This window comes from Sebastes umbrosus, chromosome 13 (genome assembly GCF_015220745.1).
Source record: "Sebastes umbrosus isolate fSebUmb1 chromosome 13, fSebUmb1.pri, whole genome shotgun sequence".
Classification (NCBI taxonomy): Eukaryota; Metazoa; Chordata; class Actinopteri; order Perciformes; family Sebastidae; genus Sebastes; species Sebastes umbrosus.
The window spans coordinates 14,808,228-14,822,371 of NC_051281.1; the positions used below are offsets into that span (position 1 = coordinate 14,808,228).

Consider the following 14,144-nt stretch of genomic DNA (forward strand, 5'->3'; position numbering starts at 1 on the left):
GAGCACATGAGGAAATCTGTGTCTGTCTCCTTCACAATGACTGACAGCGCCTACGCCTCCTGAAAGTGTGTGATAATTTAAATTAGGAAATCACACCTATATTTATACAAACAGCACACCAAAGAAGCATAACACCCACAAACAATTCACAATTTGATAAAGTACATAAAAACAGTAATACAAAAGCCATACTTCTAAATATCAAACATATGTTATTTTTTAAACATGATGTCAAATTCATCATGATATATATCAAAAATATTTCACTTTTTGACAACACTTTGACCCGACAAAGATCCAAGGAGGATTGAAACGTAGTCGATAAAAATATTGTGGAATGGAGTAGTGTGCAGGTGTTACCTTTTTCTTTACGGACGCTGCTCTGATAGCCTTGCACCTACGTGATATGCGTATCATTAATCTTCTTCATTCTTTAAATTATGACTCATGGCAAACATGAACTTAATAAATAGTTCCATCCGTTAAAACTGCATAAGCAGAATTGGGTGATTTTGACTGGACCCCAATTCATTGGTATTTTTAAAAAGCACTAATTAAAACAGAAACCAAGCAATAATATGAAGTCATTGGGAACAAATTGATTCACAAAGTCATAAAAATTGGAATGATAGAATAAAGCACCTGTGAGATATGACAAAAAGTAAACCTCTGGGGTCTGCGGGGACCACAGTCGGTGGGATTGAGGTTACAGTAATGGACGATGATGGTTTGTCTTCATTGATAAATGAGTAAGCTCTGTTGAAAGATGTTTAAATATGAGGTTTCTCTTTTGTGCTTGGTTGTTGCTAACATTGCCTGGATGTACTAGCAGTATTGTTTTTTCTGTTGTAGTGTGACCTAGACTCAGTTTTCATGGCTATTTATACCTGTCAAAATTATTTGTCAGAATGATTCAAGTGACCCCAGAAATATAGGCCTATGTATTTTGGCTTTCTTTTGAATGAAATCAGAAGAAACATAGGCATTCATTAATCAAAATTGCGACAGGTGCCTGCGCTCTTAGCTGTCCTTGGCAAGCTGGCATCAGCTGTGCTGCTGGTCTTGTCAGCGGGGAATTGTGCCACCAGATAGCCCCCGTTTCAGCCATATGACAGGAAGTGTTGGTCCTGCTGCACTGTCCTTGAGCAAGAAACTGAATCCCTGCTGAATCCCTGCAGAAGGCTTGCAAGTAAAAAGATGAATTTCTTTTATGAGGGATCAGTGGAATGTCCTTTCCGAAACTACTAATCTTAGCTGATGTGTGAATTTTCCTCAATATTATCCCCTCTTTCTCTGCAATTAGGAATGCCCAATTACCCTTCACTCTCGTCCGTAATGTCCCTCCTCCACTGTCAACCTGGGTAGGCAGCAGACACTCATGTGTTACCTCGGTGAACCATGGGATCACCAGCTGCTTTTTTTCACCGGCCATCACAAAAGGATATTATTTCAGTGGCCTGCGATCGATATGAGATGATATCATATGCCCATTTAACACAATCAGTTACATTTATATCAACTCACTAAAAGCAACTAAAATCTGATTTGACAAATTTATTACCGGGCACTTCCAGACATTAAAATGAAAAATGAAATTTAAATGAAAAAATATATTCTTTTTAATAAAAAGAATAAAAATAAACTCCTGTTGTCCACTATAAAGTGCCACAATTCTCATGTTTAAGTGCAAATGTTTCTTTTATCAGTTAAGACTTATAAAGGCGTATCTTAAAGATATGTATATGTATTAATGTTTTCACTTTACATCAATATATTGGATTGTTGAGCATTAAATCTATATATCGATCCAAATTTATGTATCGTTACACCCCTATACCTGCCAGCAAGAAATTTCACCGGCAAGTTCTAACATGTGTTGTGTATCAGGGTACACACTATACTACAGTAGGAGTCAGTGCAGTGACAAAGACATAATCACTTTGCCAGCTTCCGACCTAGAAACACCGTGTTCTTTGAAATACAGAACCAGGGATTATTGAGAGTTGAACCCCAGGTCTTATGATGGTGGCTGGAAATGTTGCCTATTGTTCAGAAGATACTGCAATATCAAACAAAGTGGAACATCATGACTCACCTGTGTGACTTTTTCTGTGACGTTGTGAGTTCTGTCTTTGACCTTCGGTGCTATAATGGTTGTCTCGGATGTTGGCGGAGAGTGCGTCTTCTTATCAGTCGCCTCAGAGAAGTTGAGTGCAATCAGGGGGATCTTGTGGATGGTGCTATACTTGTTGATGTTAGAATCAGAGTTAGAGCCAAGCAGGCTGGACTTCACGTGATTAAAAGGGCCTGGTGGTTTAGAACAAATCACAAGCCACATAAGTACCCTTGGTAAACTTATTCTGTACACAATATTTCAAATTTATACACTCATAGGATTTGGCATTTTTCAGTAACAACTCAAATTGTTACAATCTGATACAACCTGATTAGTGTTGTCATGATACTGGAATTTATAACTTTGATACAATATCTTCAAAAATATTGATATTCGATACCATTTTTTTGATACCACGGGGAAAAATTGACACAATTGAGGGCATACAATTTTAGATTTTGAATAAAAGATAAATAGCATTGTGTGTGTCAACTCGCTGTCGGAGAGCAGAGAGCAGACAGCTCAGCTGGTACCCGTGTATCGATAACACAGAAAAGGAGTATTGAAACCGTTTCAAATAGTCAGTATCGATGCTATGATATTTTTGACAACACAAAACCTGATATCCCGCCTGTCCATCAGAGGATAGCGTGTCAGTGTCACATTTTGCCTCGCCGTATTGTGAACATTACACACGTGTATGAAGGTGCAATAACAACAGGGGGCAACAAAACCACTCAATTAGATTTAGGAAAAACGTCACGGATGGCCTTAAAATAAGCACATAAACTAATTAAAATACGTACGGAAACAACATAAGTACAGAAAACAGGTCACGAACACATCACAAACATCACTAACGAAGCTTGCAAAACAAAACACCGGTCTCCTGGTTGGAAATCTGTGTTTGTGTTAGTTGGACCCGTCCACCTCATTCTCACTTTTTATTCTAAATCAGTAGCTCTGAATGTAGCATATTTACGTGGATGTATTTACATTACAGTCAGTACAGACTACCTGGCGTTCAAATGACAAGCCTAAAGCATGAATGGCGTTCTTATCATCATTATGTCACCCTATTACTGTATCAGCCTATTACTGTAGATGCATGGATGTAGCCAGCTGTACAGTAGCAGCCTACCATACTTACATAGTACCATTGACTAATGTATTCTGGCATCAGTGGATCATGGAGGAGTTACAGGGAATGTTTAGCTACTTCCTCTACAGCTCAACTAGCTTATGTAAGAATAAGGTCGGTACCGAGAACTGTACTTGGCTGTGAATTAAATCCAATTAAATATTTAAAGAGCGACTGGTGTTTCATTTATAGGCATAAGCTCTTAAATTTCACATATTCCTAAAAGCAAAGTTTTGTCAGACTGTGTTTCTGTTTTCATCACAGGTTACGCATGCATCAACGCACGTGTGTTAACAACAGTATGGTGGACTGGAGAAAATACATCTCTGGCTAAAATTGTTTTATATGAAATTTGTGGCAACAGTCGTTGGGTACAGAATAAGTGTTTCTGTAACATAAAACGATGGCCAGCTATGAAATTGTTTAAGATTTTCCCACAGATGCTTAACGGCTTGCATAGCCGATATTAGCTCGTCAGCAGAGATACTACGATATCACATAATACAAGCATACATTAATGCAGCTTAATCAAGCAATGCTTTGATTAGCGCATGATGAGAGCAGATAGGAGGCTTATATGATTACATTATATGATTTTAAAGACCGCTGATGTGACAAAATCACTACGTTGGTCTAAGTAAACAATCATTTCTCATAATTAAGTGCACTCAGCCCACTCAACCTATCCACCAAAAGTGGATCTGTGAGAGAGAGAGCTTGATTGCCTTGCTTGAAAGTCATGCTCCAAAACAGCACTGAGCAATGAAGTCATGGGCAGAAATAAATGATTACCTCTGACATTGTCTAAAGGCAGCATTTTGTGGACAGAGCAAAGAAAGAAGAAACATTTTAAAACACATTTAAGTAAAAAAAGATGAGAGCAAAGATAAGTAAAGTTAATAAAACAAAAATTGTGTCTCTTAAATATAACTTTTGAAGACTAAATCTGTAATCGGTGTACATTGCCTTGCTGACAAAAGTGTCATATGGTTGAGTTAACATTGGTCTGCATTCTAATGCAAACTCAATCATAATGTGATGTTCTGGGCCAGTGGGGCGCTGCACACTAATCGCAGATTGGAGCTGTAAGCTTTACTTGCATACTGTAGTACATACCGTCACTGGTATGACGATCCCCGAATATGCTTTTGGAATTGGAGCTGTAGGCCTCAATTTCATGGACGGATGAGGCCCGTCTCATGCTGTTGATGCTGCCTCTGGGGAAGGTGTTCGACAGGGTGTTGGAGGACTGGTGCGGCTCTGTCCGGTACAGCTTCTCCCAGAGGAGTTTGGGGGATGAATGGTCAAGTGGCTCCGGGCCGACGCTCGCCTGGGAAGAGTGGTGGCTTGAGCCTATGAGGCCATGCGTGTCATTGGTCTCAATGGGACTGCAAATGCTCTTGGTGGGCGAGGGGAAGCTCTGCAGGGCCACTGAGCCCTCGTTCTCTTTGGGCGGGTCCACCATCACAGCATCTGGGTCCTCTTGCGGAAGAGATTGCTTGGTGTTCATTAGGCTCAGAGCGGCCTGGCGGAAGCGGAAGAATCTACTCCTTCCTAAAAAATGAGAAGAAATGATGAGAAAGCTTAAGTCATTTAGTGTCAAAGTCATTTTTTTAATAATGAAAAATGAAAGTCATGATTGGATAAGAGGTTTAGTCTGCCAAAAAACACATACGGTAAAATGGAAACTGATAAAATACTCAAATCACAGACCCATTTTCAGTAATTGCAAAGGTCATGACAGTAGAACCAGAGGAGAACCACACTCCTTTTCCTGACTATATGATCATCTATTATTATTATATCATTTATACATTGTGTTTAAAGTTTATTTGGTATGTCGGCTTCTCCGTTCAGCAACAACAGTAATACAAAAAAAAGTAAGGATGAGTAACAAGGAGGCCCACCGTTGAGAACGGGAACTGAAACATGTCCGCTCATAAATAATGTAATGAACAAAAAAAAAACTCTGGTTTTCTCAAGTGTGCAGGTCTCCATGAACGTCTTTCAAATTAATGTTTTATAAGATACTGTATTTGTCCCCAGACAATGAGGGAATAGAATTTATGTTATTTCTGAAAATGAAGCTTCATATCTTTTAATTAACAAATCCATGTTTAGCAGAAGATTAAATGCCCCAGTGTTAGAAGATCAGTGCACTAAACTTTAAAATGAAGACAAATCAAAAGGGATTAGGTTTTGTCATATTGCAACACATCTCCTTTCAGTGCCCATGAGCATTGGAAAGAGCATATTGTACAATCGATTTATTATGCCTCATTAATTTGAGACAGGAACCCAATTTTTGCGCGGAAGCCACATTTTCAGGAGGGACACCATAGCAAATGTTAATGACGTCGTGGGACAGAGTGAAAGTTTTGGCTCATTAACAATAGAAAGAGGGTGAAAGTGAACCCTGGCTCGCTCGTGAGGCACCCATCCCTCAGCAGCCTCCTTACATAACGTCACTGCCATCTGTTTCCATTCCCTGGCCAAATGTGCTGATGTTACCACTATAGCAGCTTACAATAGAGCCATGACACTCAACAAGTTTCCTGGAGAGGAACCTAATGACATCCTGAGCTGGCAGGAGATATGGACAACCTTCCTGTCTCTTCTCTGCAGGGAGACTGTCATCAATGATGTTGACTGTTGCTGTTTATATAATACCTATATAACACAGTTGAGTATGGAAAAGTCTAGCTCTATCAACCCCCCATAAGATGCAGTTTGTTGTTGGAGTGGCTTCAGGAAAATATCCTTGTTATGCAACGTAAATCATTATAGTACCTATTCTATAATGACATCATCACCAGCACACATTCAGTGTGTACATCATATATATATTTTTATACTATAAAAACTTATTGTAACATTATTTTACTTTTACATTTCACATTTTCAGTTAAAATACAATTTAAAATTGTAAAGTGTCATAATCCTTTTTAATGACATTTAATGGAGAACGACTAAGGCGGCACACTAGCGTCATGGCTCTAGAGATGGCAATGGCGGTCTGTTGGTGTATCAGTTGGTAGGTGCAGACTAAGATAACCAACAACTCTTGAAAGAATCGTCTTTAAAATGTATACTTGCACTGACTTTGGTGATCCCCTGACCGTTCCTCTAGTGCCACCATGAAGTTGACATTTGTGTTTTTGAGTGAAATTTGTCAACAATGACCAACAAAACGGACATTCCCAACAGCCTCAGCAGTACTTGGTGTTTACTGCTAACTAGCAAATTTTAGCATGCTAAAACGCAAAGTGAGTAAACATGCATTATGCATATCCAGCCAGTTCTCATTATTCCCAGGGAGTAAAATACCGAGCTCGGTCATGCCCCTTGGCGTGTGATACCAATGCACAACCCTATTGCACATGTATGAGATGCACCGAATGTTTAAGTAACTACAATGTAAACCAATCCGCGGCAATATCAGAGAAAGTGCTCCGAGAGTGTGTTGACATAGTTGACACATATAGGGCTGGTGGGAGGGGAGGGGTGGTGGATGGGTCACACAAACACAGGGCTTTCATCCAGAAGACTGTGCTGCTGTTCATGTCCCATGCCTTAAGCCTTAAGTTTCACTTTCACTTTACAATCAGCTGTTCGTTTGTGTCTCGTGTTCATGTTACGTTTCATTTGAACTTTACATAGTAATTTTAAGACCAACTGCAATATTTTTTCCTAAACGTGTTTTTTTTTTTGCCTAAACCTAAGCAAGTGTTTGAATTCACTACGTTAAGCACGTGTTTATTGCGACCGAAAAGTGACAACTCATTCAGGAGGCTTCTCCAGTTCTATTGATTCTTGTGGCGTCCAAGGATTGTAAATGTCTTCACACCTTGACGTTGCATGAGAGTGTGTAAGGTCACATGACAGTCATGTGAGAATGATCAGAGTTACATGTATCAACGAGTATAGCAGTCTGGGGAAGGAATATAAAGATGGCGTTGTAAATTTCTGATAAGTGGTGATGCAGCCCATATTCCTCTGTTCAGGAGAGGTAGTTGCGTTCTTACATAGAAGGCTTTTTCCTTTTAATTCAAACCCTTTGTCTTCTCAGTCCAAAATATTCACATTAGTGTCCTCAAAGGAGTGTCCCTTATTGTTTTTTTTATATGTAGCCTGCTGAGACTTGTATTTGGTATGGCCATTAGAGTGGACAGGTATCTGCTTTGGTGTGGTGCTGGGTTTGAAAAGCACCGGGATACTGTGTTAATTGGACACTCCATCTTCTACTGTATGTATAGAATAACTGCCCAGCTTTTCCCCTTTGTGTGTTGCTCTGGAGTTTTCACTAGATCTTGCTGCTAGTTTGAGAAAGGCCTTTTAAAGCTCTCCTAAAAAAAGCTTATCAGCAGCTCACAGTGCTGTCCCGACATCTCCTCTGAGGTGGTTTCAAACCAATTCACACCTGAGTTCATGGGACTGTGATGACTCACACATAACTGCCATGTGATCTTAACAACTCACATGTGGCATTAATGACACCTCATGTGACTTTAGAGTGTGAATCATCCAAAGAGGAACTCCCCTCTAGTGAGTGGACTGATTAAATCCCTCGGTTCAGTGATGAAATGTTTTCAGGAATAAAACAGCAACTCCAGTGTAAAGGGGCAACATATCCTTATACAACGGTTCTTATGATCATTTACACAGTTAATCCTAATTGTTCTTGCGATATCCCACAAATGTCCGTTCTGGTGTTTTTTGACCAACCCATCCACCCTGACCTCCTGTGGATTACATATGAATTGATTTTTTGTGATATATACAAATTACAGTCCATTACTTTTCATAGGTATAGCTATGAATGCTGTATGAGAACAGCCTGAAAGAGGCGAGGATGAGAATAAGCATCTCCAAGTCCATTGTACTCTGCTGGAAAACAGTGGATTGTGCGCTTTGAGCATGTTGGCTGCTTCCAGTGAAGGAGCTGAAGTATCTCGAGGTCTTATTCACGAGTCAAGGAAAGATGGAGCGTAAGATTAACAAGACGATCGATGCAGCATTAGCAGTGACATGGTCTTTTGTGGTGAAAAAGCGGAGCTGAGCCTGAAGGCGAAGTTCATGATTTACCAGTTGATTGATGTTTCCACCCTCAGCTATGCATGAGCTGTGGGAAGTATTCAAGAAAACACAATCAGCCAACATGACTTTGCTTCACAGGGTGTCTCTTCTCACCGTTAAAGACAGGATGAGGAGCTTGAACATCTGGAAAGAGCTAGGAGTGGACCTTTATATTGAAAGAAACTAGCCTCTATTTTGAAAGTTCATAGATTCTAATGTTGTTGATTGAACAGTAGAACGAAGTCTCTGTGAACTGAACACTATATCTCTCTGCAGAGTAATTTGTAAGTATTGTCTCTGGTTTTGGGCCTTTAAGGCACGTTGAAGTTGCTGAATGGTGTGTTATAGATGGCAGCTCAGGGAAAGAGGGATTACTCTCTTCCAGGCTCAATATTGTGCTAGTTGACACCTGCGGGCTTATTGCCTGCTGTCAACAGCAGATCATAATTAGCTCCCCAATGTCCAAAAATCACTTCTCATAGGCTGCTTCTCCGAAATGTATGTGGGAATGTTCTCCTCATCATTTCAGATAAAATGCTGAAAAGCAGTGACGTGTCAAAGTTCCTCCTCTGCCAATGAAACAGTCCTGTCATTGTGCTATAAAGGTCTGACAACCAACCAAGGAATTTCATTCGACAGTGACAATTTTTAGTATCTAGTTATGGCCTAAATGCTGTTGAATACCAGCCCTGTCGCACCGAATGGCGTATGAATGACACGGCAATGCAAATTGTAAATCATTTCGTGTGCAATAACAACGCCTTTGTTGCTTAAGGCATGTTATTTGTACGCCATGTAGTCTGTGCTGAGTGCAATGCAAACGTATCCACCTCAATATGCTACACTCAGAGCTAGTGACGTAGAATAAAAAGTGAGAAAGACTGCTTACAGTGGGCGGGTCCAACAAACGCAGGACTTGGGGCTGGTGTTTGTGTTCCAGTGTTGTAGAGTTATTTTGAAGTTACGTTAGTGACGTGTTTTCCGTACTTATGTTATGTTGTTTATGTACATATTTTACTTAGTTTACGTAGTAATTTTAAGCGCAACCATGATGTTTTTCCTAAAACTAAAGGGTTTTGTTGCCTAAACCCAACTACTGCCATTATGGTAATTTTGGTTGACTAAACATAACGGCCACTGTTTCATGGTAATGATGTGGTGTTAAATGACACGCGAAAAGCCTTTTTACAACGTTAAAGGAAGAGTTTGTAACATTTAGGGGGATCTATTGGCAGAAATGGAATATAATATTAATACATATGTTTTCTTTAATGTATAATCATCTGAAAATAAGAATCGTTGTGTTTCTGTTACCTTAGAATGAGCCATTTATATCTACAAAGGGAGTTGGTCCCTCTTCACGGAGCCAGCCACCATGTTTGTACAGTAGACCAGAACGAACAAACCAAACACTTAACTTTTCCTGCTTGGGCTGTTACTGGCTCCGGAGTTAAACCCCGTCGCTCGACTTAGCCGCCGGTAAACAAGACATGGGAAACCTCTGTTGGTCTTGAGGAGCTGCAGCTTTTATTTCTGCACAAACTGCAACTTATACTCTACATTCACTTGACATTCTCAAAGCTAAACTAACTCTGTCTTCTGCTCCACTGCACACATTCGCTGCCACTCTCTCTCTCTCTTGCTTCACCACTCATTTCCCACATACACACACACTCCAAATTGTTATTCTCCAAATGACTTATGGTATTCTCTTGAATACTTCCCACAGCTCGTCACCCATCATAGTTCCTCTACACGCTTGGCACACGGGTGAGGTTGCAATCTGCAACATAACTACTAGATATAGCTTAATTATACACACTGTTCCTTTAAGCCTGTGGCGTATAAATGACACGCAAAGCGCCTAAAATGCGTAATCATAACACGCGGAAATGTTGTGCTATTTATACGCCTTCCCATGAGATCGGGTTGCGGAAGAAATACTGAAAATAGTGTGGAAATAAAAAAAGACAATACAGTATGTACACGTAATATAGTCTGATAGCATGCGGCTTCATGACAAAATGATTAGCATCAGTCTTTAAAGTCAAACCCAGTATGGCGTAAAAATACACTTTTATGCCCTAGTGTTATATAAGGGCCGCTCAAAGACAAAGACAATAGTAAGGTCATACTTTAAGTGTGATGTGTGCATGTAGTCAAGACTCTTCCCAATCAAAAGTCACATCATATGTTTATCTGCCCCATCTACCCACAGGTCCCCTTGCTGTAGCGCGGTCACAAGCAATCAACTCTGATTAGCAATGTTAGCAAGGGGCGATGGACACAGGCACTCGCTCACACATGAGCATACACACACACACACACACACACACACACACCCCCATGCCCGCACGCACACATGTGCATGCACGCACGCACTTAACATACACGCATACACAAAGTACAGCACAAGCCGAATGCCAGTGCCCTGCAGGAATTCATGCTGAGTGAAGTGGATGGCTGAGCTCCGGTCAGAAAAGAGAAGCTGAGTGCTTCCAATCAGAGAATAGCTGGAATGTCTCACTGACATTTACACCTACTGACACACATCCAAATAAAAAAATGAGGGTGCGGTATATGCTGTTCTCCCAAAAGACATAAAACACATAGAACGATTAAGAATTAAACATCCTCAACAAGATGAGGTTACGTAAGCGGACCATCCAGGGATGCACACAGTGCATTGTACATGTACATGTAAACTGCATTGTACTGGCAAACTAAATAATGCATACTTTTTTGGAATAATAGAAGCTGGCAACATGTTTGGAGGTCACACACTGAGCATCTCAGGGAACTGAATAAAAAAACTCTAGTGCTTAATTAGTGTTAACAGATGCAAAGGGCTATTTTTAATGAATTATCTCAATTAAAGCCATCCACTTATGCAACTGCCCTTTGTTAAAAGGAGTGAGGAATATGTTTTTTTTCTTTTAGGAACGGTGCCATCTCACAAAATGTGCACAGGTTTAATTTGGAAAAGAAGATGTGATGACAGATGCTATGCATAATTTTTTGGTACGGCATCATATCAGGATTTTTTAGCTTTGGAGAAGAAAGTTTTTACCTAGAACATAGTGATGTGGGGTAAAAAGCAAATTTGAACTCATAAAAATACCAAAACAACAAAGAAAAAATAGCCCCATTTCTTCTTCTTTTTTCTCTCAGTAGCAATTCTTTTTCAGGTATGCTTCTATCATAGTAAGGAGGGAACGGTATATCAAATACTCACTCTGATCTGACTTTGTAGGGGACGTTGGGCTTATCTTCTCTGTGGAGTTGTCACTCTCCTCATCCACGACGTAATCGAAATTTAAGATAAACATCATCACCACTCCCTCCTCGTTTTTCACAGGGATTATGTGAATGTTGCACAGAAAGTCAGACCCTGAAAGAGAAACAAACAAAGTCAGTGCCAGAAAAAGCTAAATCATACATTATCCTTCTGCCGGTCATCTCTAAAAGGGTAAGTATGTCCCAAGATATCTTTATTTGACCTAAAACTATAGAAAAAAACATTATACTTAAAGGGAATTTATCAACAAATATTGCAATCATGCAAGTTATTGTAGAGTCCATTTTTTTAGTATGTTAATTAAACAGAAATCTAAAAATGACTAACACCTCCCTCTGCTTTCATATGAATGTTGGGAAAACTGAGGAGAAGTTGATCCGATTTAAAGGTCAATGCCTGCATGTCAGAGCAAATGAAATGCTAGAGAGAGATAAAATAAGTAAGCCCAGGGGTTAAACAAAGTATATGTGCATGTGTGTGTGTGTTCATGTGTGCTGCATGCCCCATATAGATGCACTACAAGTATTTTAATGAGTAATACATGGCATGAAAAGGACTTGGACAAATATGATGCAAGAGCCACAATATGGTGCAGACGGTTTAGTAGAATATATCAAACAGGCTGCACCGATTACAGCCAATTTGGAGGATTGCAGTGTGCTCATAGGAACAATCACTAGAGCTGAGAGTCGTGTGAGGCAGTGGAGCAGAAAACAATCCATGATCTAAACTTAGTCTTGAGCCCAGAATATCCCAATTTCTCAGCTGAACTGGTTATAGCTGTGTGAGTGGAAGCTATTGATGCCTGAGGGCACAACTGCCCACCAATAAACGTTCTACTCACTGGACCCTAAACAACAACACAACAGCGCCTATACAGCCTGGGTGACACACAATGTGACAGTGACCATCTCTGGTACAGTTTTCACCACAATCAAAAACCACATTACATAGATTTTTTTTAAAAGTGTCATTGATTTTTTTTTAATATATTAAGTGATATGTGTCATCTGGCCTTTACAATTAATATGCCTAATACTAACTGTCCCTTTGCCCCTCTATGTAGGTCCGTCTGTCCTTCTGTCTGGCTTGTTGTGCTGCTCCTACTCACAGAGGACACATATTACCAGTGTTCACTGTAATCTCCGAAGGGCTCACAGACACCCTGCCAGCAGCATTCATTAGCAGTAGACTTGCTGTCTGACTAAATATAACAAGCTCGTTCTGCCTCAACATGCCAGAGTTCTGTTGGAAGGGTTTCTGCATTAAAACTCACAGAAAGTGACGCTGCATCGTCACCAATGACGATATGATGTGATTTTAAGTCAATGGGAAACATCAAAAATTTACAGTATTTGAGAATACAGGTAGAAATCAATGTATCGTGTGAATTAATGGGAATGAATAGTACAGCGTGTGTATGTGCTGCATGTGGATGATAAGACCAGCGGGTGTACACTCCTCACCCATCTTGTCATGGGTGCCTGGTTATGTTATGTTGTAAAGTAGAAGAGCCGTGCTTAGAGAGCTGGATAACTGTGAGTCTGTCCCCAGAAAATCCCCTTTTCATAAAAAGCACTTTCCTGCATTTCACAGAAATCCTTCACTTAATTTTTCTACATTGTCCGTTCTACAGTACAAACGGGAACATTTTTGGTTTTGACTTTGATCTGTTTTTATTTAACAGTTTGCTCGTTATTCAGAGTGAGCGAGAGTGTTATCAGTATCGACTTTTAATTATCTGATAAATCCTGGAGGAATTAAACGTGTTAGTGATAAATCCTTAAAATCTTCCCTCCAAAAAATGTGCGCTCATTGATGTTATTTTTGGGGTATTTTTTTTCCTTTATTCAAAATTGGACACTGGAGAGGTGACAGGAAATGAGAAGAGAGGAGGGAATGACATGCAACAAAGGTTCCCAGCAGGAATTGAGATTAGTTTTGAGTAAAAGTTTCATCACTGACAGCACAACATATTCACCATATTTCTAAAATCAGATTTCTAACCACATATTCTTTCTCAAAATGTGCAAATTATGTTTTTTGCTTAACAAATCTTCTTAATATATAGATAATGTTATGTCCAAGTACATTGAGACCTTTCTACTGAGCCACTCAAGATAAGATAAACAATTATATTTACTGTATGTTACTGTAGTTCCTCAAATGTCATGTTATTAAAAATGATGAAATGTTAAGCCTTGTGTATTCTAGGTATAAGACAACAAGACATGCCCCTGTCTGAGATATCATGTATTGCATTAGCCTCAGTATAAAGCAGTAGTTCTTTATACTGTATGCAGAAATGAAAAATGAGATTTCAACATTTCTCCTCATTATATGGAGAAACAGATGCAGTTGTTCCCTTTGCTCCATTGCTCAGGCATGCGAGTACTTGATCTTAATTTTACTCTCTGTCAGGGTTTTTTTTCCGGAAGTTTTCTGAATTGAGCAATAACCCGTGCATTTAATAGGAGTTGCTTAAGTTTACTGAGTGAAGCCATGAGCGTATA

The 14,144-nt window shown here is 39.7% G+C and overlaps 1 protein-coding gene across 1 annotated transcript in view; it reads right to left on the reverse strand.

The window, feature by feature from the left end:
- Positions 1–14,144, reverse strand: part of LOC119500684 (potassium voltage-gated channel subfamily H member 7-like) — a 62,524-nt gene that overhangs the window by 22,859 nt on the left and 25,521 nt on the right. Inside the window, exons 7-9 of the mRNA XM_037790532.1 lie at positions 11,569–11,724; positions 4,374–4,811; positions 2,096–2,307 (exon numbers count right to left, since the gene is read on the reverse strand). Of these exons, the coding sequence (XP_037646460.1) occupies positions 2,096–2,307; positions 4,374–4,811; positions 11,569–11,724 (806 nt within the window). The remainder of the gene's footprint in view (positions 1–2,095; positions 2,308–4,373; positions 4,812–11,568; positions 11,725–14,144) is intronic.